General features: G+C 41.6%; 1 protein-coding gene across 1 annotated transcript in view; it reads right to left on the bottom strand.

The window, feature by feature from the left end:
- Positions 1-10793: 10793 nt before the first annotated feature.
- NABP2 (nucleic acid binding protein 2) overlaps positions 10794-25286 on the bottom strand; it is a 30934-nt gene continuing 16441 nt past the window's right edge. The window contains exons 4-7 of the mRNA XM_075850184.1: positions 24944-25015; positions 23338-23419; positions 23194-23257; positions 10794-11160 (exon numbers count right to left, since the gene is read on the bottom strand). Of these exons, the coding sequence (XP_075706299.1) occupies positions 10982-11160; positions 23194-23257; positions 23338-23419; positions 24944-25015 (397 nt within the window). The 3' untranslated portion in view covers positions 10794-10981. The remainder of the gene's footprint in view (positions 11161-23193; positions 23258-23337; positions 23420-24943; positions 25016-25286) is intronic.

Raw genomic sequence — 25286 nt, 5'->3', positions numbered from 1 at the left:
CATGCCATACCCTGTGGACAGTGCTTGATTGGAGCCAATTTCATCCTACAACAGGACAATGACCCAAAGCACACCTCCAAATTATGCAAGAACTATTTAGGGAAGAAGCAGGCAACTGGTATTCTATCTGTAATGGAGTGGCCAGCGCAGTCACCAGATCTCAACCCCATAGAGCTGTTGTGGGAGCAGCTTGACCGTATGGTACGCAAGAAGTGCCCATCAAGCCAATCCAACTTGTGGGAGGGGCTTCTGGAAGCATGGGGTGAAATTTCTCCCAATTACCTCAGCAAATTAACAGCTAGAATGCCAAAGGTCTGCAATGCTGTAATTGCTGCAAATGGAGCATTCTTTGACGAAAGCAAAGTTTGAAGGAGAAAATTATTATTTCAAATAAAAATCATTATTTCTAATCTTCTCAATGTCTTGACTATATTTTCTAGTCATTTTGCAACTCATTTGATAAATATAAGTGTAAGTTTTCATGGAAAACACAAAATTGTCTGGGTGACCCCAAACTTTTGAACGGTAGTGTACCAAAAAATGGTCCCTGCAAAAAATAAGACCTTACACCGCTCAGTCGATGAAACAATAAGTCAATTTATGGCTCTCAGAATGTGGCGACTTTTTTTTCAAATATTTTTTTCTTTGGAAAAGTAGTAAAAGATAAAAAAAAACGACTACATAAATGTGGTATCGCGATAATCGTATTGACCAGCAGAATAAAGTTAAGTGGACATTTTTACTGCATGGTGAAAGTCCTAAAAATAAAACCCAAAAAACCATAGAGGAATCGCAGTGTTTTTTGCAATTCCACCCCAGAAAGATTTTTGTTTTCGGTTTCCCAGTACATTATATGGTACTTTGAATGATGCTAATAAAAACTACTCCTACCACAAAAAAAATAAGCCTTCACACTGCTCCATTAACTGAAAAAAATAAATAAAAAAAGTTATGGCTTTTAGAAGACGAGGAGTGAAAAACTAAAACGAAAAGTGGCTTGGAATTTAAGGGGTTAAAGAAAAGAGCTAAATTTCTGATAAGTTTACAACTCCTTTGATGTGACAATGTCATGAGAGTATCACTGTAAAGAGGACTTTTCACTAGGTCAAGTGAACTGGTTATCTGACATGAATAGCACTGTCTCCCTGATTCCAGCCGTATTTTGTTTGACCCCCTGTACCACAGATATGGCCCACTATTGTGTTGGCTCCCTATATGCTATATGATATAGGGTTCTTCATGCCCTGTTGGCTAGCAACAGCACATTAGCATAGAAGTAAAAAAAAAACGGTGTTGGAACCAGGAAGACAGCGCTATTCTGGTCAGATAACCAGTTCAACAAATGTGACCTAGTAACAGGTCCTCTTTAAATCTGTGTTCGTATTTCCATTTTTCTGTCCTGTGACATACACAAACGGCGCAGACAAACGCTATTGACTTTAATGGGGTCTATTGGTTTTCCGTCATGGTGTCCATAAATTTTGCCAGAAAAATGCTGCACTATTTTTTTTCTATTATTTTTTAATGAATCTGCAATGAAGGCTCCTGCTGGAGCCTCCAACGCAGATGTGAATGAAGCGTAAGCTTAAGTTTGTTCTATTAGTATCCTGCAGGGGGAGTCATCATTGTACTATTATGCGATGACTGGAATTTCCCTTTTCGTGGACAAGGTCATGGCAACTAAGCCCTTTCTAATGAGACAAAATGCCATTTGGACGCTGTGTGATATATTTTGCACGTTTTGATAGAGGTGTTAGACACTTTTCGCTGCCGTAAAAGTGGGGATGTGCATGTATCATTCTAAGTGGTTGGGTAACTTTGTGGCTAGAGACACAATGACCAAAGTCACAGTCCTAATGTGGTGTTGGAGACCATACTTGACTAATTCTTATATACAATTTTAATTGAACAGTAATCATACATAGCAGATTTCATTATTTTATATACCACCTTTTTCTTTTTTTTACATTCTATTTTTATTAAATTCCCTTCAGGAAATTAGTTACATACATTCAGCGACAGAGTAAAAATAAAATAAAAGTATTAGCATAACAGTGGTTACAGTATTCCAGTAGAATAACAGGAAACTAGTCAAAAAACATCATCTTGAATGTACTAAGAAAAAGCCCTGTCACTTTATGAGGGGGGGGGGGGGGGTGAGTTGAAGGCAGATTGAGGTCCACACGTAAATTAGGTAAATGGCCGAAGCATAGGCAGGTATATAGACATTTTTTATAATGTTCAAGCCATAGAGTGTATGCAGGCAAAAAGAAGATCACTGTAATGAATCGGGGTAGGGAGACGACGGGTGAGCCCTAATCTACCCGCAACTCAGTCCCTGCCTACTTGCACGGCCCGTCCTAAGTGACAGCGTACAACTGGGCGACGGTCCCTACGCTCAGTAAGTGCAAGACAGACAACACAAGACAAGGGCACACAGAAGCAAAGGGGAAGTAGGGGCAGTTGCCCACGGAAAACCGTGAGCAACAGGCAGTGGTGAACGAGCCGAATCAAACCAGGAGAGTACGTAGTAGCAAAACAGAGCAGGAGAATAGTCAGGCAAGCCAGGGTCAAAAAGTTACAGCGGTCAATCAGGTAAATAGTAGGAATAGTAGAGCCAGGAAACAGAGAATCACAGGCAAGGAAATGCTGCAAGTGAGGGTATAAATAGACCAAGGGCGGGAGCTAGAACTGTCAGGCCAGGCTGTGATAGGTTCTCCTGGAGCTGATGAAGGCTTATTAACCCCGGGCATCGACACAGAACCTGTGTCAGGCAAACCCTTTACAATCGCGGTACAGGTTGCGCTGGAAATTTCAGGGAATATTAACACCTTCTGCGGGCAGTTCCTGTGATCATCAGCAGGCCGGTCTCGAGGATGGTCAGTGGCTAGAAGAGTGACCACAGCAGTCATAGTCCAATTAGGGACCGAAATGTTAATGAGATCTAGTGCCCGAAGGGCTCCCTTTATTTTGGATAAATTCTGAAAAAGATAAGCTTGTTCTCCTTTTGCACACAGAGGGCAAAGTGAAAGCCCCACCTGAAGGATAGTTGTGGGCTTACAAACGTGTCGTTAGAAGTTGAAGTGATAGTCTTTGTCATAGGTTACACGTAGAAAGGTCTGAAGACTTATGTTGACACCTTGGTATATCAGTGGGGAACCAGTGTGACTAAGTCCTATCTATTTCTTGGAAAGACAAATGTGCAGAGAACATCTTAGCTTTGGTCCAGAGAAAGTGGAGAGGGAGGACTGCTGAATGGAATTGAGTAGACTCCGAACTCTCAGGTTCAAAAGGCGAGACGTATTCTCGAAGAATAAGAATATCCATGTGTTGCTCCATATGGAACAGTGACTTGGACAAATAGACATAAGTCTGCTGGTGGGATTTAATTTGGGTCTCTGAGAAGAGAACCACCTTTTGTAGGTGGTCAACTCTATAGATGGTGAGGTTCAAGTCCTTTTCAATTTCAAGCAAGAGAGACCAAGTTTTACTTAGATACAAAAATTACAGCATTTTACAGATCAGCCAATGCTCCAATGAGTCAGACGTAGTCCTTGGACCTGCTTTTCTATAATCCCCCACAGCAGCAATAGCAGGCAATGATGGAGGGAGAGAGGGGCCATTAAAAACCAGGATCAGTGGATTGAGACAGGAGTCCGGTCTAAATGGTGAGCCTTCAGCGGATTGTGGTGGCCAAATCTGGCTGCAGCTCGTTAGATATGTCCACGGCAGTGAAATGGCCGCAGCCTGCATCACCATCTGAAAATTATGACATGGTGAAGATTATATTGTTAGAGTGTGTTGTTGAACTCAATGTCATCTGCACTGGGACCCTAGGAGGACAGTCGATTGGAGGTGGTGGACCCTCGTCCAAGGCGCCAAAGTCAGGAGATGTCACCCCATCAGCTGGACTAGAGGCAGTTAGAGTGAAGTTCTTTGGTGCGCATGTCTGGCAAGGCATCTTGTGTGAACTCCATGGCATGTCTGCAATGGCACCAAGGTTGGCCTCAGATTCCTCCTCGAAGCAAATGTCACTGGCACCCTTTTTGTCTTTTAAATCTCAGTGTGTTATTGTTTTATACATGATCTTGTTCTTTGTCTGAAGAAGGGGTACTTTGCCCTGAAACGTGATACACGTAAGATCGCTAATGAAATAGATAAATATATCACATTCAATTCCTTGTTTCTTTGGTTGGAGCGCAGTCCAGTTGGGTCTTTTCCTTGGATTCTTTTTCATCCCATGACAGAGACACATTTTTATCCCATGGATGCAAATAATGAAGGTTTCTATTGAATGACTGCAAGCAGAGATCTTAAAAACCATGAAAAATTGGTACATAAAGTATATGGGAAAATTGTATAACTTTTAATTTCACAATAAATATTCTTTATTTGCTAAAACTGAAATACGACTTTAAACCAACAAGAACACAGAGCACCCACAATACAACACTTGTAATCCTTCTAAATTGTATGGACGGGAAATTCCACTATTACAATTATAAGAAACGTATGCTATGAAATCAATTTGCTAACATTTCTCTTGAATGTTTACTTGGCGACAGGACAATAATGAGACAAAGCAGGTGCAAATATAAAATGACTTCCCAAGATAAGCGAACTGAGTACTAGTCAGCAGGTGACGGCAAGGCCACATATAGCTTTCTAAAATAAATAAATTAAACTGACAAGTCATCTCATCCCTATTTGTTTATATTTAGATTAATCGTTAACTAATTAATCCCTTAAAGATGCTGTTTTGGACGTGTCAATTTATGTGGTAATAATTATGGAATACTTCTGCTTATCCAAGCGATTCTGAGATAGTTTTTTCGTGACACACTGTACTTTATGTTAGTGGTAAATAGTTTTTTAAGACGTAATAAGTCTTATCAGTTTACTAGCAGTTTTTGAGGCTTTGATGGGCCTATGTAGCGTCCATGGCCGCGGGCCGTCGGGTCTACTCACCTCCTGACGCCCGCAGCCATGGATCTGTGAGTGGTGGTCCCCATCTCCTTCCTAGGAGACGCCAGGGCTCACTTCCTCTCCGGTCTGCTGTGTCCTGTAGTGTGCGCGCGCACGCTCGTGCCAGCACTTAAAGGGCCAGCGCACGCACATGAAGACAATCATCATCATCAACTCACATGATTTCCTGGACTATAAGAAGGCCCCAGCCCTTCTGATCCTTGCCTGAGCGTTGCTAGTATATCCCAAGTCTGTCTTGCAAATGGTCCCTTAGTCTTTCCCGTTCCAGTTGTTACCCGTGCCCTGTTCCTATATCCCGTGTTGTTCTTGTTCCTGTGCCTACTAGTTGGAGTCGTGTCTACTGCACCTGCTGTTGTTTGCCACGTCCTGTGTCATCCGCCACGTCCTGTGTCATCTGCCACGTCCAGTGTGATTCGCCGCGTCTGCCGCAACCTGCAGCACCTGCTGTCACCCGCCACGTCTGGCTTACTTGCTGCTCCCACCTCCATCTGTGCCAGAGCTGTGGCCACTGTCTGGACTATCCAGGTACCTTTGTGCGGGACTTTGTATTGCTGGGGTTCCCTGTTGTTTGGCCAGCTGCCTCCCTGCTATAGCGTGCGGCCTAGTGGGTCCACATACCCACAAACCATGACAGCAAATATATTACAACCCCCCCAACAAAAACTAACCCCATTTTAAAAACTGCACCCCCTCAACATATTCAAAATGCATTTAGGAAGTTTGTTAAGTAAAGGTAAAATGTACACTTTTTCATAGTTTTTTGTGAAAATATTGCATTTTAATAAATTTATTTCTGTAAGCTGTAAAAATGTAGAATTTCTTTTTCAATAATATGTCGTTTTAGGTACATTTTTTTCATTTTCACAAGGACTGTAGGAGAAAAAGCACCCAAATATTTGTTACGCAATTTCTCCTCAGTGTGGAAATACCCCATATGTGGTTGTAAACTGCGTTTTGGACACACAGCAGGGCTCAAAGATGAAGAAGCTCAGGGTTTTCCACTCCAAAAAGTAAATAGCGAAGTGACACCATTTTGGAAACTACACCCCTCAAGGAATTCATCTAGGGGGTGTGGTGAGCATTTTGTCCCCACAGGCGGGTTTACAGAAATTAGTGCGCAATGGATGTTGCAGGGTGAAAATAATATATTTTTTTCATAGATATGACATGTTAGTGTCAAATATGTTGTGTTCAGCTTGTGCCACTGGAGGCGTGTACACACACACACACACACACACACACACACACACACACACACACACACACTAAATAGTTAAACAGGTTCTCCCAAGTACGGCAATATCTTATATGTGGTCAAAGTGCTGTTTGGAAATACTGCCAGACAGCTATTTGGCCCATTGAGCGTGGATTTTGCTAGGTAGTAGTTCTATTTTAGGTTTCACTGGTATTTCAATTTATAATGGGACAGGTTTTTCGGGGCAGGTGTCACACTGAAATGGTGTCCATTCTTATCCCCCTTTTAGAACACACTCTGCGCCTTTTTTGGGTTCTTCTCTTGTTTGTAGTTTGGGGAACTTCACTGGAAAAGTGTTGCCCTGATCCTATATTTTCCAGTGGAGATGATGACGTTTTTGGGCAGATGTGCTTGGGTCCTCTCCTTCCTTGTTCCCAAATATTAAAACCTTGATAATCTCCTCTTGAAACTGAAAGAGTATTTCTATCTGGCTTGCACATCAAAGTAAGATGTAAGTGTCTGTAGGATGTGCACGGCCAGCTTTTTGTATCATGGTACATTGCTTTATGATAAATCAGGGGATTGTACAAAATATCTGTGCTTCAGTATTGCCTAATCTTTGGTTTCTTCAGGTGCCCCATAGGCAGCACAATATTTTTTATTGATGCAATAACTTTTTTATTGACGGAGCTGTGTCAATTCTGACATTGTTTTTTACGGTGTTTACTGTGCGAGAAATAGCATGATGTTTATATAGTTTAGGTCATTATGAATGTGAAGATATCAATTATGTATTCTGGTTTTTTTTTCAATTATAAAAGAACACAAAATGGTGAAAAAAGCTGATATTTTTTTGGTTATTTGAAACGTATTTGTTTTTCTAAAACTTTGTTTTACTTTTTTTTGTGTCCCACTAGGAGACTTCAACGCCTTATCTTCTGATCGCCGGTATAATAAATTGCACTACTTATGTTCCTATCGTAATAGTTTTACACTGACAGGCAGCCTATTAGCTCCTGCCTCTGGCATGGCCTAAAAGGCTTCTACACATGGCAGACCTGGAGGTCACTGTTAGGCTTTCTGGTTACCATAGGTAACCATTGGCACCCCACGATCGCTTGCAGATGACCGATGGGGTAGAGGGAGCATCCTCCCTCTGTTAATCAGTTAGATGCCACAATCGCTATTAACCGCGACATTTAAGGAGTTTAAACGGCATCTTGGCTGTATATTATAGTTGGCAATAGATTCAGATGGCGTGGGCACATCTCCTGTCCCCATGCCATTTCATGGACGTAACTGTACGCCTATTTGCGGGAATGTACCGCTAAAATGAAGGTAGAGTTACATCCATTTGTGGCAAGGGATTAAAGCCTTTACTGACACGTTGGAATTAAATGAAAATGCATCAACAGCTCTGAAGTGTTTAGATCTCTCAGTATAGATAGAGACGGCTTATTTAACATCAAAGGAATGTAGTTTCTCTTGGTCTGAGTTTTGAGCATCCAAATTAAAATGTTGTAAGATAAATGTCCTGATTAAGGCCCCATATGCTCACGGCCGTGCCAGTAATCATGGCCCGCAATTGCCTGGCACGGCCGGCCGCGGACGTCCGCCCGCATTTTCGGGTTGTGCTCCCATACAAGGTATGGGAGCACGGCCCGTAAAATGCAAAAGAACGGACATGTTCCATAAATTTCAGAACATTTTTACGGCCCGGGCACCTTCCCGTAAACAAACGGGAAGGTGTCCATGCACAATAGAAGCGAATGAGTCCGTAATTGGAGTAATGTTTTTACAGTCGTGTGCATGGGGCCTAATAAGGCTTGTAGCTCCTAGACCCTCTTAACCGGGTTTATAGCTACCAAAAAAGCTAATTCCAGGATAGGAACTTTAGGCTGGCTTCAGACAGAGGTTCGAAGGGAGCCCCCATTTAAACACTTTAGCACCACCAAATTGAAATCGGAGATATAACTGGAGGATGTAAGTAGTGCAGGGCTTTAAAGGGGTATTCCGGTTCTAACAAATGATCAACTATACACATAGGTGATAACTGTCTTTGGCTCTTATCCTTGGGTTCTTCCTCGCCTGTTCCAGGATTGCCCGTTGTGCCCCTGGAGTGATCGTAACAGAAGAGTAGCAACCATCCTAAATGTTCTGCATTTGTAGACACTTTGTCCAACTGTGGACTGACATACACCCAGGTTTTTTAGCAATGCTTTTGTAGCCTTTTCCAGTTTCATGAGTCTCTATATCACATCTTCTGAAAGTTCTTTGCATCGAGAAATGGTTCACACTAACAAATCTTTCTTAAGAAAAACAGATTTTTGGCAGTAACTAGACTTTGAGCGCCTTTATTTAATGGGCAAAGCACCTGTGAAACCCAAACTTCCAATCTCATCTCCTTAATTAAAACACCATTTGTCAATTAGCTGTTAAAAGTCATTAACACGGAGGTTCACTTACTTTTTTTCCCTGCCCAGTGGATGTTCACTCTATGTGCTAAAGACATGAACAGTACAACGGTTTGTGTGTTATTGTTTAGTTAGATTGTGTTTGTTATGTAAGTAACAATTAGACAACATTTTATTAGTAATCAATGTAGAAATCCAGGTAATTCTACTTACTACTTTTTCTTGCAACTGCATTGCAGATTCTATGTCTAGAGTTACATTTTATTCTAGAGGCATTATCATTAGGAATCTGAGAAAAGCAAAAAAACAAAGATGAGTAAAAAGGACTTAAAAAAACAGTAAAATCTTCCCAAATATAAAAAAAGATACCTTTCCTGCTAATATCCAGCTACCCAGCAAGTGCGGTGTGAAAATGCTTAGTGCCGATTTTCATACAAAATATTTTAGGATAATAATGTTCCCGCGCACGTGCAGTATGATACTAAGCCCGCGTATGCACTATAAATAGATGGGGGAAATTGTCAGAGAATACGCAGAATGCACATGCGTACCATTAAGTAAAAGAAGCCATATTGTACACCCTTGATGAAACAGTATTCCTAACCACAGCACGCTACTCACAGGATATAGCTGTGCCAATGAGCGCAAACATACGGAGAGACTTACCCCTTACATTATATTCAGGAAGCAGTAACACTTACAAAGTGCCTATAGCAGCATCGGCTGCACGGACCACTCGGATGCCGTGATGGTCAATAGTGGGTTGTACTCGTCAGGGATCACTCCCAGCATGAAAGAGGTACATCAGGAAGAAGTTTGTTTTTTCTCTAGATGCAGAGAACTATTTAGCAACAAGCGACAACATTCCCAGACAGAAGATAAAAAAAACAACAACATGTAATTCTGGTGTCGGGGGAAAGTAGCATGTCATAATTGGTTTAATTGGCCCATTAATCTATTTTTCTTTTGTCCTAGATGGGAGAAGTTTGACATTAACCCTTTGTATGCTGCCTCTAGGGCAATAAGGAAATAGGATATTTACACTGTAAACCATTAGGGCTCAATTACACAAGCATTTTTTCTGTTCACACAATTCTCTAGAGATAGACAGACAGACTAGTGGATTTTTTATTTCTTATCCATTATTAAAGTAGCATTTTTTTTGTTGATAAACGTGGTATATATGTGAATGACACGCAAAGAAAAGAGATTACAAATATGTTTTTTATTGAATCCCCTGACCAAGATACTGTTTTCTTTCACCAGTCTAATATATACTGTTATTACAGTAAAATTAATTTAAATCAGCATCCATTGGACCCAATAACAGGTGCCACATTAGTAAACAATATAGATTATTAGGTGGTCTTACAGTAGATAAAAAGAGATTCTTTAGAAAGAAATACAGCGCAAAAAACTGTGCTGCATATATATATAAAAAAAAAATAATAAAATAATTCTAACCTAAAATAGGCTACCATGATGATCAGATGGCAGAATAAAAGAAGTTTACAAATGCCTTCTCCTGAAAAATACATCCAGTTGTGTCAATACAATGAAAGTGAAAAGAGTATGAATTTCCTCTTCCTAGCTCAGTGTTTTATGGAAAACAATTACTTTGATCCAAATAACACATGCCGTTAATATTAGAACCCTACTTTCTAGGGCTTCTCTTCTAATGCGCAGGTCACACATGTTGGAATACTATAAAATATTACATACGGTGATCTTTCATGTTGTAAGAACATTTACTTACATATATATTTGATAATGCGCTGAGACTTCGTTAAAACATCATCCAGATCCTAGAAAAAGGTAATTACAAAGGTTCGCTCACCGCGTTTCCACTGCATTAGTTAATGCGTTAGTTGGTTCCACGTCTTAAGTAATACAGATGCTCGAAAATACTCCAAGAAGAATCCTGAATTGACAGCAGGTATACAAGGCAATGGAGGAGGACAAAAAATGGTGTATCCAGCACTCTGGTAAAAAAAAAAAAATCGGCTTTATTTGGTCATTTTAAAAAACAGAACAATTAAAATGTAAATCCCGGGACCAAGCTTACGCGTTTCAAACATCTGGGGTTCTTAATCATAGCCATGATTAAGAACCCCAGAGGTTCGAAACGCGTAAGCGTGGTCCCGGGATTTTCATTTTAATTGTTCTGTTTTTTTAAATGACCAAATAAAGCCGATTTTTTTTTTACCAGAGTGCTGGATACACCATTTTTTGTCCTCCTCCATTGCATCATCCAGATCCTGACCTCTTCTAGTGAGAGATGAGTAAAATAACATAATTTGGCTTCTCTCCAGATATACAGTAGGCGCCAAGTGTAAGATAAAGTAGAAAGCATAAGACAGTTTTTTGGTCACCAATATTAAGTCTGCTATCTTTTCCCAGTCCGCCGTGTCTCTTTGCCATTACTGATTGAGTTTGGTGCTCCAGGGAGAGAGTGGTTGGGTTGGCTGCGTGTAATTCGTCCACTCGACTGGTGAGGTGTGGCTGTAGGCTGATGTACAGCACTAATTTGGTTGTTATTTCCATTACCATTGGGTAGCTCCGAAGCTGGAAATAAGATGAATATAAATAATGGGACTCATTCATAAAAGCTGTTCCAACAAAATGTGTTAGTATTACCTATAGCATCATAGTCCCCAATTTCAAGGTGAACAAATGCGTGCTTCTTTTACATACATACCCAATATCCTCTTCATTATAAAAATGATGTGACTACCATTTATTTTAATAGTAAGAAATAGCACAAATGCAGTTGCATTCTTGGGATTGTTGGGGGTCCTGATTTCTGGTCCCATCAGTTTGACTATTATGACGTCGTACAAGAGTTTCTTTAACCCCTTCTAGCCCACCCACAAATTATTGGGCTACTGGATTGGTCACTGTGCCTGAGGCCTGTTAATTTACATGCTGGGTTTAAATGGCACTGTGTCCTCCACACAGACAGCCTGATTCTGTACTGTAAAAGGGAGCTGAAATAATCAGTTCCCTGTCACAAAAGAATCACAACCCAGCGCTCATATAGAACTTGTTAGGGAACCCTGTCATGCCAGTAATGACATCACAGGGATTCCCTGTGGCTTGGAGACATGCAGAAAATGCGATCTGCATCTTTTCTGCATGTCTGTGTAAACAGATCACTGATAACCATGATCTAATGGGCTATTATAAGGGGCAGGGGGCAGCAGGGTACACACAGATCACCTGTTCCCTGCTAACATATCCTTCTACAGTAAGAAAACAATAATAAATTATATATATATATATATATATCCATATATATCTATATCCACACACACATATACATATACACACACACACAGTGAAGTGTAAATAAAAATAAATTTTTGGAAAAATGTACAGAGAAAAAAACAAAAAAAGCCCCTCCCTCAAAAACTGCACACCTCTTTAGACTCACAGACACAAGTTTTAGACATTCTGCGTGACACAAATGCGTTATGCATAGACGTCAGGTGAACAGGCTTTAATACGTTCCTATCAGGCAGAAAGTACATCAAACATAAAATAATTCCCCGCAGCCCCCAATTTTAGTCTGTTCTATCTACTTTTGCGTAAAAAATTCTGTACTTGAATGATTATCATTCATGTACAGATACTGCATCTAAAGCTCAGGGAGGGGGGCGTGGCTTAGCGGCGCATGTGAGTGGAGGCATAAACCGGAGCTCCCGCTGCCGATATCCTGCAGAATCATCCTAAGACTCACTTCTCCTACCGGAGACATACCTGAGGAGAGAGGGGAAACTGTGGTGATCAGGGAGACGTAATTCTGGACGCATCGGAGGTTGTGATGACCCGGTCCAGGAGATCTAAGACGGCAGAGGACGGTGAGCTGGGGGCGCAAGATGGCGCTGACATGTGCTCTTACGCAGTGAGCAGGGATGTGAGAGGGGCGGCGGCATCGCGGCTGGAGCGCTTTGCCAGAAGAACCCCTGTGAAAGGTGATAAGAGGGAAAGGATTGCGGATGGAGGGAAGGAGCAGGCTGGCCGTTCAGGATCCAGATTTGAACCGCTGCGAGCGCAAATGGAGGCAGAGGAGATTCGGACAGTACATGATGGAAGCTGGGTTTACGGATATTTGGCGGGCAAAATGGCCCTCTGCTACGCAATATTCGTGTGTATCATCTACATATGGATCATTATCACGAATAGACCTAATGTTTAATAACGGAATGGGGATGGAATGTGTGGAAGGGGTGGAATACTTACCACGAGCACTGTCTGATCACTCTCCAATGCTACTTAACCCCTTAATGACCGGGCCATTTTGCACGTTAATGACCAAGGATTATTTTTTGTTTTTCCACGGTCGCATTCCAAGAGTCGTAACTCTTTTTTTATTCCGTCGACATAGCCGTATAAGGGCTTGTTTTTTCCGGGACGAGTTGTATTTTGTAATTGTACCATTTTTAGATGCTTATAACATATTGATTAACTTTTATTAACTTTATTTTAGGAGAGAATTGAAAATAAGCAGCTATTCCAGCATTAATTTTCACGTTATAAATTTACGCCGTTTACTATGCAGCGTAAATAACATGTTAACTTTATTCTATGGGTCGGCACGATTACGGGGATACCAAATATGTAAAGGTTTTATATGTTTTTTCTACGTTTGCACAATAAAAAGCCTTTTAGAAAAAAATTACTTGTTTTTGCATCGCCGCGTTCCAAGAGCCGTCATTTTTTTATTTTTCCGTCGATGTGGCCGTACGTGGGCTTGATTTTTGCGGGACAATGTGTAGTTTTCATTAGTACTATTTTGGGGTACATAGAACTTATAGATGAACTTTTATTTTATTTTTTATGGGGGGAATGGGAGAAAAGAGAGAATTTTGACGTTGTTTTTTGCGTTTTCTTTGGACGCCGTTCATCCGGCGGTTTAATTAATGTGTTCATTTTATTGGTCAAGTTGTTACGATCGCGGGGATACCATATATGTGTATGTGTGATTTGTTTTGACCGTTTTATTAAATAAAACCACTTTTTGGGGCAAAACAGTAGTTTTATTTGACTTTGACTGTAATTTTTTTTCACAAACTTTATTTAACGTTTTTACTTTTTTTTTTTTAGTCCCACCAGGGGACTTCACTATGCGATGTGCCGATCGCATATATAATGCTTTGGTATACTTCGTATACCAAAGCATTATTGCCTGTCAGTGTAAAACTGACAGGCAACCTGTTAGGTCATGCCTCTGGCATCGCCTAACAGGCAGATGCTGAAGACAGACCTGGGGGTCTTTGTTAGACCCCCGGCTGTCATGGAAACCCGACGGCGACCCGCGATTTGTTTGCGGGGGCGCCGATCGGGAGACGGAGGGAGTTCCCCCTTCTGTCAAACACATTAAATGCCGCTGTCACTGTTGACAGCGGCATTTAATGGGTTAAACTGCCGGAATCGGCGCGTGCTTCGATTCCGGCAGTTGCAGCAGGAGCCAGCCTGTGTATAACAGCCGTGCTCCTGCCGCTGATCGCGTGGGTAAACTGTCAGTACCCGCGCGATCACAGGACGGATATATCCGTCCTCCTGCGCGAACTAGCAGCTGCTGAGGACGGATATATCCGTCCTTCGGCGTTAAGGGGTTAAGCTTTGAACAAGTTCAGAGATGGGGGGTTTGAGAATGCACTGGAGGTTGAACCCGTTCTGGATACGATTGGTGGGAGAGGAGATCATAAATATGAGTCTGCGAGAATACTTTGAGTTCAATAAAGGTACGGTCCCTACGGATATTTTATGGGATGCTATGAAGGCGAATATAAGGGGAGTGTATATACGGGAGATCTCGCTCATTAAAACTAAGTCGCGACAAATGGGTCAACATCTGACAGATAGGGTCACAGTAACAGAGGAGAGGCATGTTACTAATAACACTGCGGAAACACTAGCCCAATGGAAGGTTGCTCAGAAATTGCTTAGGGAACATCAGCTGGAACAAGCAGCTAATAAAAGATTATTTTTACAACAAAAATACTATGAGGAGGGTGAAATGGCGGGCAGACTGTTAACAAATATGGCACGGCCGATGCGGGAAAGTGCGTTCATTCATCAGTTGCAGACAGTGCACGGGACTCTGGTTGGAGAAACAGGGGATATATTAGAGGTGTTAACATCATTCTACATGGAACTGTATCGCACTAAGGTGGACTATTCGGAGGATCTGCTGTCAGAATATCTGGCAGAAATGACATGGGTTACCCTGGGGGAGGAGGAGAGAGAGGGATTGGAGGAGCCAATTACGCTAGAGGAAATACAGGAAGCGTTAAGTTCTATGGCAAACGAAAAGGCTCCAGGGATAGATGGTATACCAACTGAATTGTATAAAACATATGGGGAGACGGTTCTGCCGGAGTTACTGGAAGTGTTCCAGGATAGTTTCACCAAGGGGCGTTTACCGCAGACAATGTACGAAGCCGTTATAGTCATAATCCCCAAGGAAGGGAAAGACCGGAAACAACCTGACTCATACAGACCGATATCTCTATTAACCACGGACATAAAAATTTTAGCAAAAGTACTGGCTAATAGGCTGTCGCGAGTAGTGACTAAAATTGTGGGGACATATCAGTCAGGATTCATGCCATCGCGCTCTACAGCAGTTAATCTACGTAGACTTTTTCTGAATTTGCAGACAGATGCTCCGGATGCACGGTGTAGAGCAGTGCTGTCTTTGGATGCCGCCAAGGCATTTGATAGTGTGGAATGGGGGTATCTGTGGGCTGTCTTGGAACGGATCGGCTTTGGAAGGAAATTTATGAAATGGGTACAATTATTATATAAGGAGCCGGTAGCTAGGATAAGAGCAAATGGAAGGATGTCAGATTCCTTCAGACTGGAGAGGGGAACGCGACAGGGATGCCCACTTTCGCCACTACTATTTGCGCTGGCAATTGAACCCCTAGCCAATATGGTAAGACAGCATCCAGGGATAGAAGGGTTTCATTGTGGGGAGCTGGAGGAGCGCATAGCACTATATGCGGACGATATCTTGATGTTCCTGGGGGAAATAAATTACTCACTGCCAGTGATAATGAATGTATTGGAGCGATTTGGTAGATTCTCAGGACTAAAAATTAATTGGAATAAGTCGGTGTTTTTGCCACTCCAGCCAGTGGATACGCCGTTGGTGATTGGAGGAATTGAGGTACCGTGTGTACAGAAATTTAAGTACCTGGGAATCACGATATCGGCGAGGGTGCAGGACTTTATTGAGTTGAATGTGATACCATTGTTGAGCAAACTCACGGATAAGACCAAAATATGGCTCGGGTTACCACTGTCAGCATTGGGTCGAGCAAATCTCATCAAAATGATTCTGATGCCCCAGGTTCTTTATGTGGTGCATAATGCCCCAGTGTGGTTGCCTAAATACTGGTTCAGGAGAATCCATAACTTGTTTAGGGACTTGGTGTGGAAAAGGGGGATCCCCAGGATAAAACTGGAAAAGCTACAACTACCAGTGGAACAGGGAGGGTTAGCTATTCCGAATGCATGGATATATTATCTAGCGGCTCAATTACAACACTTTAAGGGCTGGAAGAATAGGGAGGAGTGGGATTCTAGTGGGAAACTGGTGTATTATTTGGGTCAGAGAACGGATGTATTAGAGGCCATGGAATCTCATAAATTAAGGAGGGAGGCAAGAGGGAAGCCGACTTTACTATTAATACATAGAGTTTGGTGGGAAAGTAAGAAGTTATTGGGGGTTACAGGATGCTCCAATGATATGCCTTTATGGGGCAATCCATACCTATGGGAATTTAATATGCTGGAAGGATTTCAGGATTGGGAACAAGCAGGGATCAGATATGTATACCAGCTGTATGACGGAGGTATTTTTAAGCTCTTTGCTCAAATACAGGAGGAGTTTGGACTCCCACATCGGCTGTTCTACCAATATCTTCAATTAAGGCATGCGGCGCAGGCTCAAGAGAGCCTGGTGGATTTGAGCTGTTCCACCATGGGAGGGATGGAGCAGGTACTAGGGGCAAAAGACACTAAAGGGATTATTTCGGTGCTATATAATACGCTACTCTCTAGATTTCTGGGAGACCCGCTGGTGGAGATCAGACGTAAATGGGAAGAGGATGTAGGGCCAATAGGGGATGACGACTGGGAGGATATACTGGGATCATTTAAAAGACTCTTTATTAGGGTAACGCACAGGAGGTCACAACTTTTTCTATTACATAGGGTGTATAGGACGCCTAAGGTGCTATGGCAAATGCGCATTAGATCAATTAAGGAATGTCCCAGGTGCATGTTTGATGGGGCGGACATAAACCATATGTTTTGGAGCTGCCCGCTGCTAGAAGGCTATTGGAAGGAAGTTAAAAGTATGGTGTCTAAAGTATATGGGAGAGATTTCCCAATAGAACCTAAAATATTCTTATTGGGCTGCATTGGGGAGGAAGGAGGGGATGGAGTGGAGCTACTGTCTATTAAAAAGATTTTGTATCATGCTAGGAAACTAATCGCAAAATATTGGCTGCAGGCGGATCCCCCGGAGGTAGCTGAACTGGTTGGATATGTTAACCACACGGTATCACTGGAACATCGGATATATCTGAAAAGAGGGGCAATTCAGAAACAAGAGAAACAATGGGGTAAATGGGTACACGCCTATGGCAATGCGGATCACTAGATGAGATTTGGAGGGGGGCTGACACACATACATGTTTAAGGTCTGGTGGAATATCGGTTTACTATGCAGGAGACATGGAGGAGGAGTGGTTTGAAAAATCAGGAAAGTGAGGGGGTACTGCAAGGGAGGTGGGTAGTTCAGTTGGGGGGAGAAGTAGGTGGAGGTGTAACCAAAGATGTTGTATACATGCCATAAAGCACTTGAAGAGATTTCGCATTACTTAAGAGATGTTATGGTATTTCTATTTGTTTTCTGTAAAGTACTGTAAGAAATGTAAAGGCTGTATAACGGATGTTGTATTATCAATAAAAACTTGTTTGATTTAAAAAAAAAAAAAAAGCTCAGGGAGGATGAGTTTTTTTAGTTCTAAATAGGGTCTTTGTTTTTGACGCTATAGCGACGTCATACGTTGCACAATGTACACATATTTGACATAGTTATGCACGGGAGAATAAGGCCCTGTTCACACAGAGTTTTTTTTACACGTTTTTGACGTTGGAACCGCGTCGGAAACCGCGCCAAAAAATGGCCGAAAATGCATCCCATTGATTTCAAAGGGAAGCGGACGCGTTCTTTTACCGTGAGCGGTAAAAAACGCTTGCGATAAAAAGAAGCGTCATGCCCTATCTTCAGGCGTTTACGCCTCTGACTTCCCATTGACATCAATGGGAGGCAGAGAAAGCGTATTTCGCAGCATTTTTGCCTGTGGCACTCAATGGGTGCAAGCAAAAACGCCACGAAAATCGCGGCAAACCGCGTGCAGGCAGATCAAAACCTGCCTCAAAATTCCAAACGGAATTTTGAGGCACAATTTTCCTCCTGCAAAAACTCAGTGTGAACTCAACCTTAGTGAATTAATTTTTTAGGTAAATATTATTCATTATAAAACTACCTGAAAACATAGCATAAATATATTAGGGAAAACGTGTTGTTTTTCCGATTTCTGACTTTCTCTAAAAAAGTCCTACAAAATTAATATCTGCTCCAATTTTAAATAATGTGTCCTAGCATAAAAACATTAAAAAAAATTAAACAAAAAAAATGTACATTTGGAGGTAGACTAAAAAAGTCACCTTTGAAATGCAGCTTTCCAAAAGGTTTTTTGGTCTGGGTATGAAGGCCTAAACCACCCCTGGACATGAAAGAAAATTCTTGAAGTTTGTACATCGGAACCACTAACCACAATAGCAGTGACGATGCTGCTGGTAAGGTGTGTGCGTGCGTGGTTGTGTGTGTGGGGGTCTGTGAGTGGCGCGGTTGCATTCTTGGGGGGGATTAGTTGGTGGGGGGGCGCTTGACGGTGCACCGGTGCTCGCCGCTGTTCCTTCAAAACAGCTGTTTGTCGGCTGTTTTAAAGGATCAGTGGTGAGCACCACTGCTCTGTCGTTCCTTGCTCCTATCTAACTACATGGCGATCCACAGTAGGAGCAAGGAATGAAGAAGCAGCGGCATATTACTAACTTTATTTTTTTTGTTTTGCAGGTTCCACTGGACCGTTTGAACTACGTCGTAGATTCGTTGGACTACTTTGACAATCTACTTTTTCTTTTTTTACTTTTAAATAAAATGGTGAAAGAGGGTTGTGTGGGGGGAGTATTTATTTCAATAAAAAATTATTTTCTTATGTGTGTTTTTTTTAATACTTTATTAGCGCCTTAGTAATGGCAGTTGTCTGTTTGACGACATCCATTACTAAGGCGGGGCTTAGAGTTAGCCAGTAAAAAGGCTAGCAGTAACCCCCATTATTACCCCGGTACCCACCGCCATCAGGGGTATCAGGAAGAGCCGGGTACGATCCAGTACCTGACCTTCAGTAGTGATGGTTAAGGCACTGGGGCGGCCGCAGGCTGGTATTATGATGCTGGGAAGGGCCAAAAACAGTGACCCTTCCAACCCTGGTAATGCTAGGCTGCGGCTGTTTTATTGTATCTGGCTGGTTATGAAAATGTGGGGGACCCAATGTCATTTGCTATTTTTTTTTTAAATTAATAAATTGACAAAAACTATGTGGGGTCCCCCCCATTTTCATAACCTGTCATATACTTATAAAACAGTAGCAGTCTAGCATTACCAGGGTGGGAAGGGCCACTGTTTTTGGCCCTTCCCAGCCCAATAATACCAGCCTGCGGCTGCCCCAGTGCCCAGCCATCACTACAGATGGTCGGGTACTGGATCGTACCCGGCTCTTCCTGATAGCCCTGGTGGCAGTGAGTACCGGGGTAATAATGGGGGGGTTATTTGCAGTTTTTTTACTGGTTAACACTAAGCCCCGCCTTAGTAATGGACGTCATCAAACAGACAACTGCCATTATTAAGGCGGTAATAAAGTATTAAAGAACAGAGTTATAACTCCCTGTTCACACAGAGCTTGCTGGCGCTGATTGTGATGCGGAAATAGCGCCATAAAAAAAAAGTGGTGTTTCCTTTCTTGCGGCCCCCACCTCTGGCCTCTCATTGGAATCTTTTTGGAGACGTTTTTCGTGGCATTTTTGCCTATGGTTCTTGCATCAGCTTCAATGGCCGCGGACGAAAAAAACTGCCACGAAAACAGGGGAAAAAAAGTGCAAGCAGTTTAAAATCAGCTTCAAAATTCCTGAAGGAATTCTGAGGCACATTTTTTTTTCTGCCTGCAAAAAACTCTGTGTGAACAGGGCCTAATGGTGTGTTCCCACACAGCCAAAAACCACATCGAATATCGCATGCGTTTGTAGCACAATTTTTTCAATGCGTTTTTCGGCTGTGTGTCGTTTGAATACACCCTAAGAAAATATTTTTTTATTCAAATAAAAACTCCCCCACACAACCCTCGTTAATCATTTTAGTATTTTAAAAAAAACGTAGATCATCGAAGTAGTCCAGCGTATCTACGACGTAGTCCAAACGGTCGAGCAGAACCTGCAAAATAAAAAAATAAAGTTAGTAATATAAAAAAATAAAATCTACAGCGACTTCTGTCTTCTCCCTGCACCGCAATAGAAACTACAGGCCAATGAAAAATAATTCCCTTAGGGCATGTTCACATGCCGCTCAAAAAAAAACAACCAACGAGTAAAGTACACTTGCGTCTTTCAAAATACAGGAGCTTTTTACGTGTTTTTTGATGCATTTTGCGTAATTAGTAGTCCCATTGACTATGGGAACATTTGGTGCGCTTTACGTGCCAAAGAATTGACAGGACGCTTCTTTTTTTCCACAACGCGGTTTTTAAAAATGCTTGCGTAAAAAATTGTGTTGTATGTAGTAACGGCGTGCTTTCCCATTGATGTAAATGGGAAGCTTAATCAAGCATTTGACACAATTTTGGAGCATAAAATGCGTTGAAAACCGAGTCAAATACACGCCGTGTGAACCTGTCAACTGAAAAGTCATACATCAAAGGGTCTTCCCTCTTGAGTTTCATCATTCTTAGCCTTTTGTTGTGTCCTGTAGCTTCTGCCAAAAACACTCCCAAAATGGGAGCTGGACAGTGCTTAGCAATTTGAATACACATTTTCCTGGCTAGTAGTAAAAAATAGGGAGGGGGTGAGTCTCCCTCCCTCCCACATTTACAGCAGCTGTAGGTCTTTGCCTGATTCACCTTGCTGTAATTCTGGGAAGTGCTCCGTCTGGTGGCCAACATAGTAAAACACGTCAAATTATTATTTAATTTTTAATTCTTTCCACCATGTGGATGAAAAAAAAAATACAGCAAAATAATTTAAAAAATATAATAAAAATAAGTAACTTACTTTAAAAAAATGTTTTATTTGGCGACACTTTGCATTTAAGTTATGCATTCCATTCATAGAAGGCCTTCACCTATATCACTCCATTAGCCAGCTATTGCTCATAGGAAAAACGAAATCAGACTACTGAAGACAGCAGAGTACAGCGGTTGTCTATCTCTGGCAGTCCAATAGAGTTGAATGGAACCACCACTTCATTCAAACAGGGAACAGAGGGACCCCCGTTCTTGTTAACGGTGGGGGTACCAATGGATGAACCGCCACCGATCAGATAAGTATCAATCCTGGGCCTCTTAAAAGTCCAGAAAATTTTTGAAGCCTGAACAATATGTTTTCTGACTGATGGAACAGACTTGTGCCGGTCAGGACAGAGCTTTTTAAGTAACATAGACAAAGATGTTATAGTTAATGATCAAATTGCTACATCTATAGATAGTTTAAGTTAAAAAAAATCTGTTTTTCTCTGTCTTTGGAGCAAACTTTATAGAATCATATGATAAATATATTCTCTACAATGTAACTATGATTATTTTTTTTTTCCAGTAACTTACACTGCAGCTGTTTTTTTCTGTATGTTTCTTACCAAAATGACTGTTAATGAAAATTCATTAGGAGCTATGTCCTTGTCCAGCCCTCTTAATATACAGTATTTAGCCGCTGATTGATCGATCAATTGATCGATCATGTGACCTCCCATGCTCTCACTGTAGCTCCAGTATTTAGACTCATTCATACACAAGCCGACCCTTTGATTTAAAATAGGCAGAAAGACACTAGAAAAGTTTAAGATTTTATGTAACTTAATGTTCACAAGGGACTATATCATATAATAATACTGATTACACCTCCAAAATGGATAACAGGTACCTGTTAACCAGTTCAGGACCGGGCTATTTTGCGCCTTCAGGACCAGACATCGTTTAGCCCTTTTTAGCACGCGTTAGTTAAATGGCTATAACTTTTTTATTTGTTGGGCTAACGACGTGATTTTTGCGACGTTTTTTCCGTAGACAATGCAGGTTTCATTTTTTATCGTTTTTATACACACCTTTTTTGCTATTTTAGAATTTTTATTCATAAAGTTTGAAAATAATAGTAAAAAAATAAGCTTTTTTAAGTTTCAGCCATTTTTTTGGGTAATAACATAGTTTTACCCTAAAATAGACCTTTTATTTGTGATCGTCATTGTCTACCGTAAATTTTAATATATTACATGTCTATATTAGAGTAATTGGGTCCGGGCTAGCGTTACAACAATGATTGGCGGGGGGGGAACTGTTTTTTTGGGGGTGGGTATTTTATGTGTATTTATTATTTAATTTTTTTTTGCACTTTACTTTTATTTTTTTATTACTATGGTCTGTCCCTCAAAGGTCAAAAAAGATCTTTGGGGAACTTTATATATTTTTTTTCTTTCTTTTACACCATCTTTTCCACTGTAACTGGAGCTGCACAGCAGCCCCAGTTACAGGGGAAATCAGCACTCTCATAGTGACGATTGTCACTAATAGGGCTGTGCTGGGTCTTGTTAGACCCAGCAGCAGTCTGTAAGTAGCAGAACCCGGCGATCATGTGACCAGTCACATGATCACCGGGAGGAATAGGGACAGCGGCGCGGCCGCTGCCGCTGCCTCTATTCCTATACACAGCGTTCATTGAGCGCTGTGTAAAAAGACATCGGAGAAGACAGAAGCAGCTAAAGCTGCTTCTATCTTCTCCTCAGGGTCCCCGGCAGTCACTGACAGCCGGAGACCCGACATTCAGCTGCCCGATCGCGCGGGCAGCAAGTTAAAACCCGAGCCGTAAAAAGTCTATGGCTCGGGTTTTAAGTAAAAATACAGCCAGCGGTCGGGAACCAGTTAAAGAGATGCATCATGTGGAGGTATATGGAAGGTACTGTACACCCCAATCAGGGCTTATTCACACAGCATTTTCAAATATAGTTGAAATACAGCAGCATTTTCAAATATAGTTGAAATACAGTTGTATTTTATCTGTAGATTTGTCCATATGGTGCCCATATTGATTTTATAAACATAAGGTTCCACAAAAATAGCCAATACAGATAACACTACAATGTGCGGACTAGCTGCGTTGACCATTCTTACCTCTGTATATAGAACCTTCCAAAGCGAATACAGACATAATATATTTTTGTGCATAAGGTCTAACGAAAAAAACATATTTTTTACTTACCAGGAGGGGAAGCACTGTTTGAGGAGTTGTGATTTGCTGCTCCTGAACCGCTCTCAACCTGTGCCTAAAATCATAAAAAAATACAAACACTTGTAACGCTTCAATTACTAGAGATTGCCACTGAGGAAAATAAAAACAACTTACCTGTTTGCTTTGGGATTGCTGTGCCACATATTCAGGGTTTGGTTCACTAAAATTAGGCACTTCAGAATAAAGCATGCAAAATCTGAGAATATATAAAATATATAAAACATGTATCTATATCTTGACAAGGCAAAATCAGATAAATTCTGTTACAAGAACAGGGTGTGGAGCACATATTTGTGCATCAGTTTTTTTAGGATCCGTATTTATGTGCTGATACTTTTGATATCCCCCTCCCCCATGTTCTGAAGATGGCCATATACATTAGAAAATGGCTCCCAACGTCTGCTGTCCGGGAAAACAAGTATTAGGTATGTTGGATTTTAACATGCCCAACCTTTTGTTGTATCGTGGAGGATAAGCAGCATATCCCCTTTCACACAATAAATACTTTATTAGGGGAAAGCAGTCTGTAGTCCCCATTTCCCTGCCTGTAAGCTTTCTCTAAATTGTCAAAAAACTCATCGTTTTCTAAAAAGCTTGTCTTTAGTTAGTTAAAAACTCAAAGGAGAGGGAGGAAGGGGATGATGCTGCAATCTCTGTGTGTGTGAAACACATACTGTGAGAAGAGAGGGGCATGGAGCAACAGGGGGAGGCAACCCTTCAGCCAGCACACACACTACTTCTCCAGCTCCAGACTAGGAACACTTGGTTCACTTAGCAATATTATAGAGAGAAAGTGTACCTATATGATGGAGAATGCAGGTTAGACACAAAATGTCTGACTTCCCGACACTTATACAGGAGTGATTGCCATTTTGTTTTGTAACCAGTAGCGTAACTACCGCTGTAGCAACCACAGTGGCTGCTACAGGGCCTGGAGCATGAGGGGGGCTGTGCCACCCGGCCTGACACATAACATTATGTGCCAGGCCGGGTGGCACAGGCCCCCTCATTCGCGGTAGCGTCACTAGCACCGGGCAGCCGGGGTGATGACGTGATCATCACGCCGGCCTATGCAAGGGTCCCGTCTCAGGCTGCTGAGGAGCAGCTCTGTTCGTCGCGTGAACGGGGCTATGTGAGCACAAGTTTTTTTATTTGTTTGGGGTTTCACTATATACAAGGGGGGCACCCAGAGCTGTGTGCCAATATCTACAAGGAGGGGGGGGGGCTGTGTGTGGAACTATTTACAGGGGTGTGTTCCGATGCTTTAAGTTACGGGTCAGTTTTTTGAATAACTATTATGACTATGAAACATAAATAAGTGATAAATGTTATAATATCTGTCTTTAACGGTTTGTTACAATTTTCGGAACCCTGTACCTAAAGGTTAATAAGAATACACAGGTGGCCTAGCTGTATTTTTACATTGCACACAGAACTGATAAATGTTCATTGTCGGGAGGGCGGGGAGGGGGACCCAGTCAAAAGTTTGCTATGGGGCCCAGTCTCTCCTAGTTACGCCCCTGTTTGTAATAGGCGCTCTTTAAATCGGATTAACATCAAGACTGCTCCTGCCTTTCAAAATGAGTGTTGGGTGATATTGTTGAGTATGTGAAGCAATCCATTACAGCTTCCTGATTATACCCGAGACCATGACCTACACGAAGCTCCACTTGGAATGTGTGGAAATTATTATCTAATGAAAACCATTACTACTCCTTACTCTCCAATCTTCTGCAGATCACCCCCTCGTCCTGTGTATAGAGTGAGACAGCCTTTGAAGACAGACGCATACCTGAAATTAGAAAAACAAAGTAAATGCATATTCCTTCACTATTGAGTGCTACAAAACAAACTTTACATTGGACATTAATCACACAAGCATTTATAGCTGAAATTGAAATTCTCAGTCCTAGCATCTCATTATCCATTGCTTCTTCATTAATATTATGATGAAACATTACATACATCCGAAATGAATAAGCAATATACAGCGACTTCACAAAAGTTTAATATTTATAACGAGTATGGTACTAAGTGGTAAAGATGTTGTATTATGCTAATTT

The sequence above is a fragment of the Rhinoderma darwinii genome, chromosome 2 (assembly GCF_050947455.1).
Source record: "Rhinoderma darwinii isolate aRhiDar2 chromosome 2, aRhiDar2.hap1, whole genome shotgun sequence".
NCBI lineage: Eukaryota > Metazoa > Chordata > Amphibia > Anura > Rhinodermatidae > Rhinoderma > Rhinoderma darwinii.
Note: the sequence above shows the minus strand (reverse complement) of the source record. Positions and strands in the feature narration are given on the sequence as shown.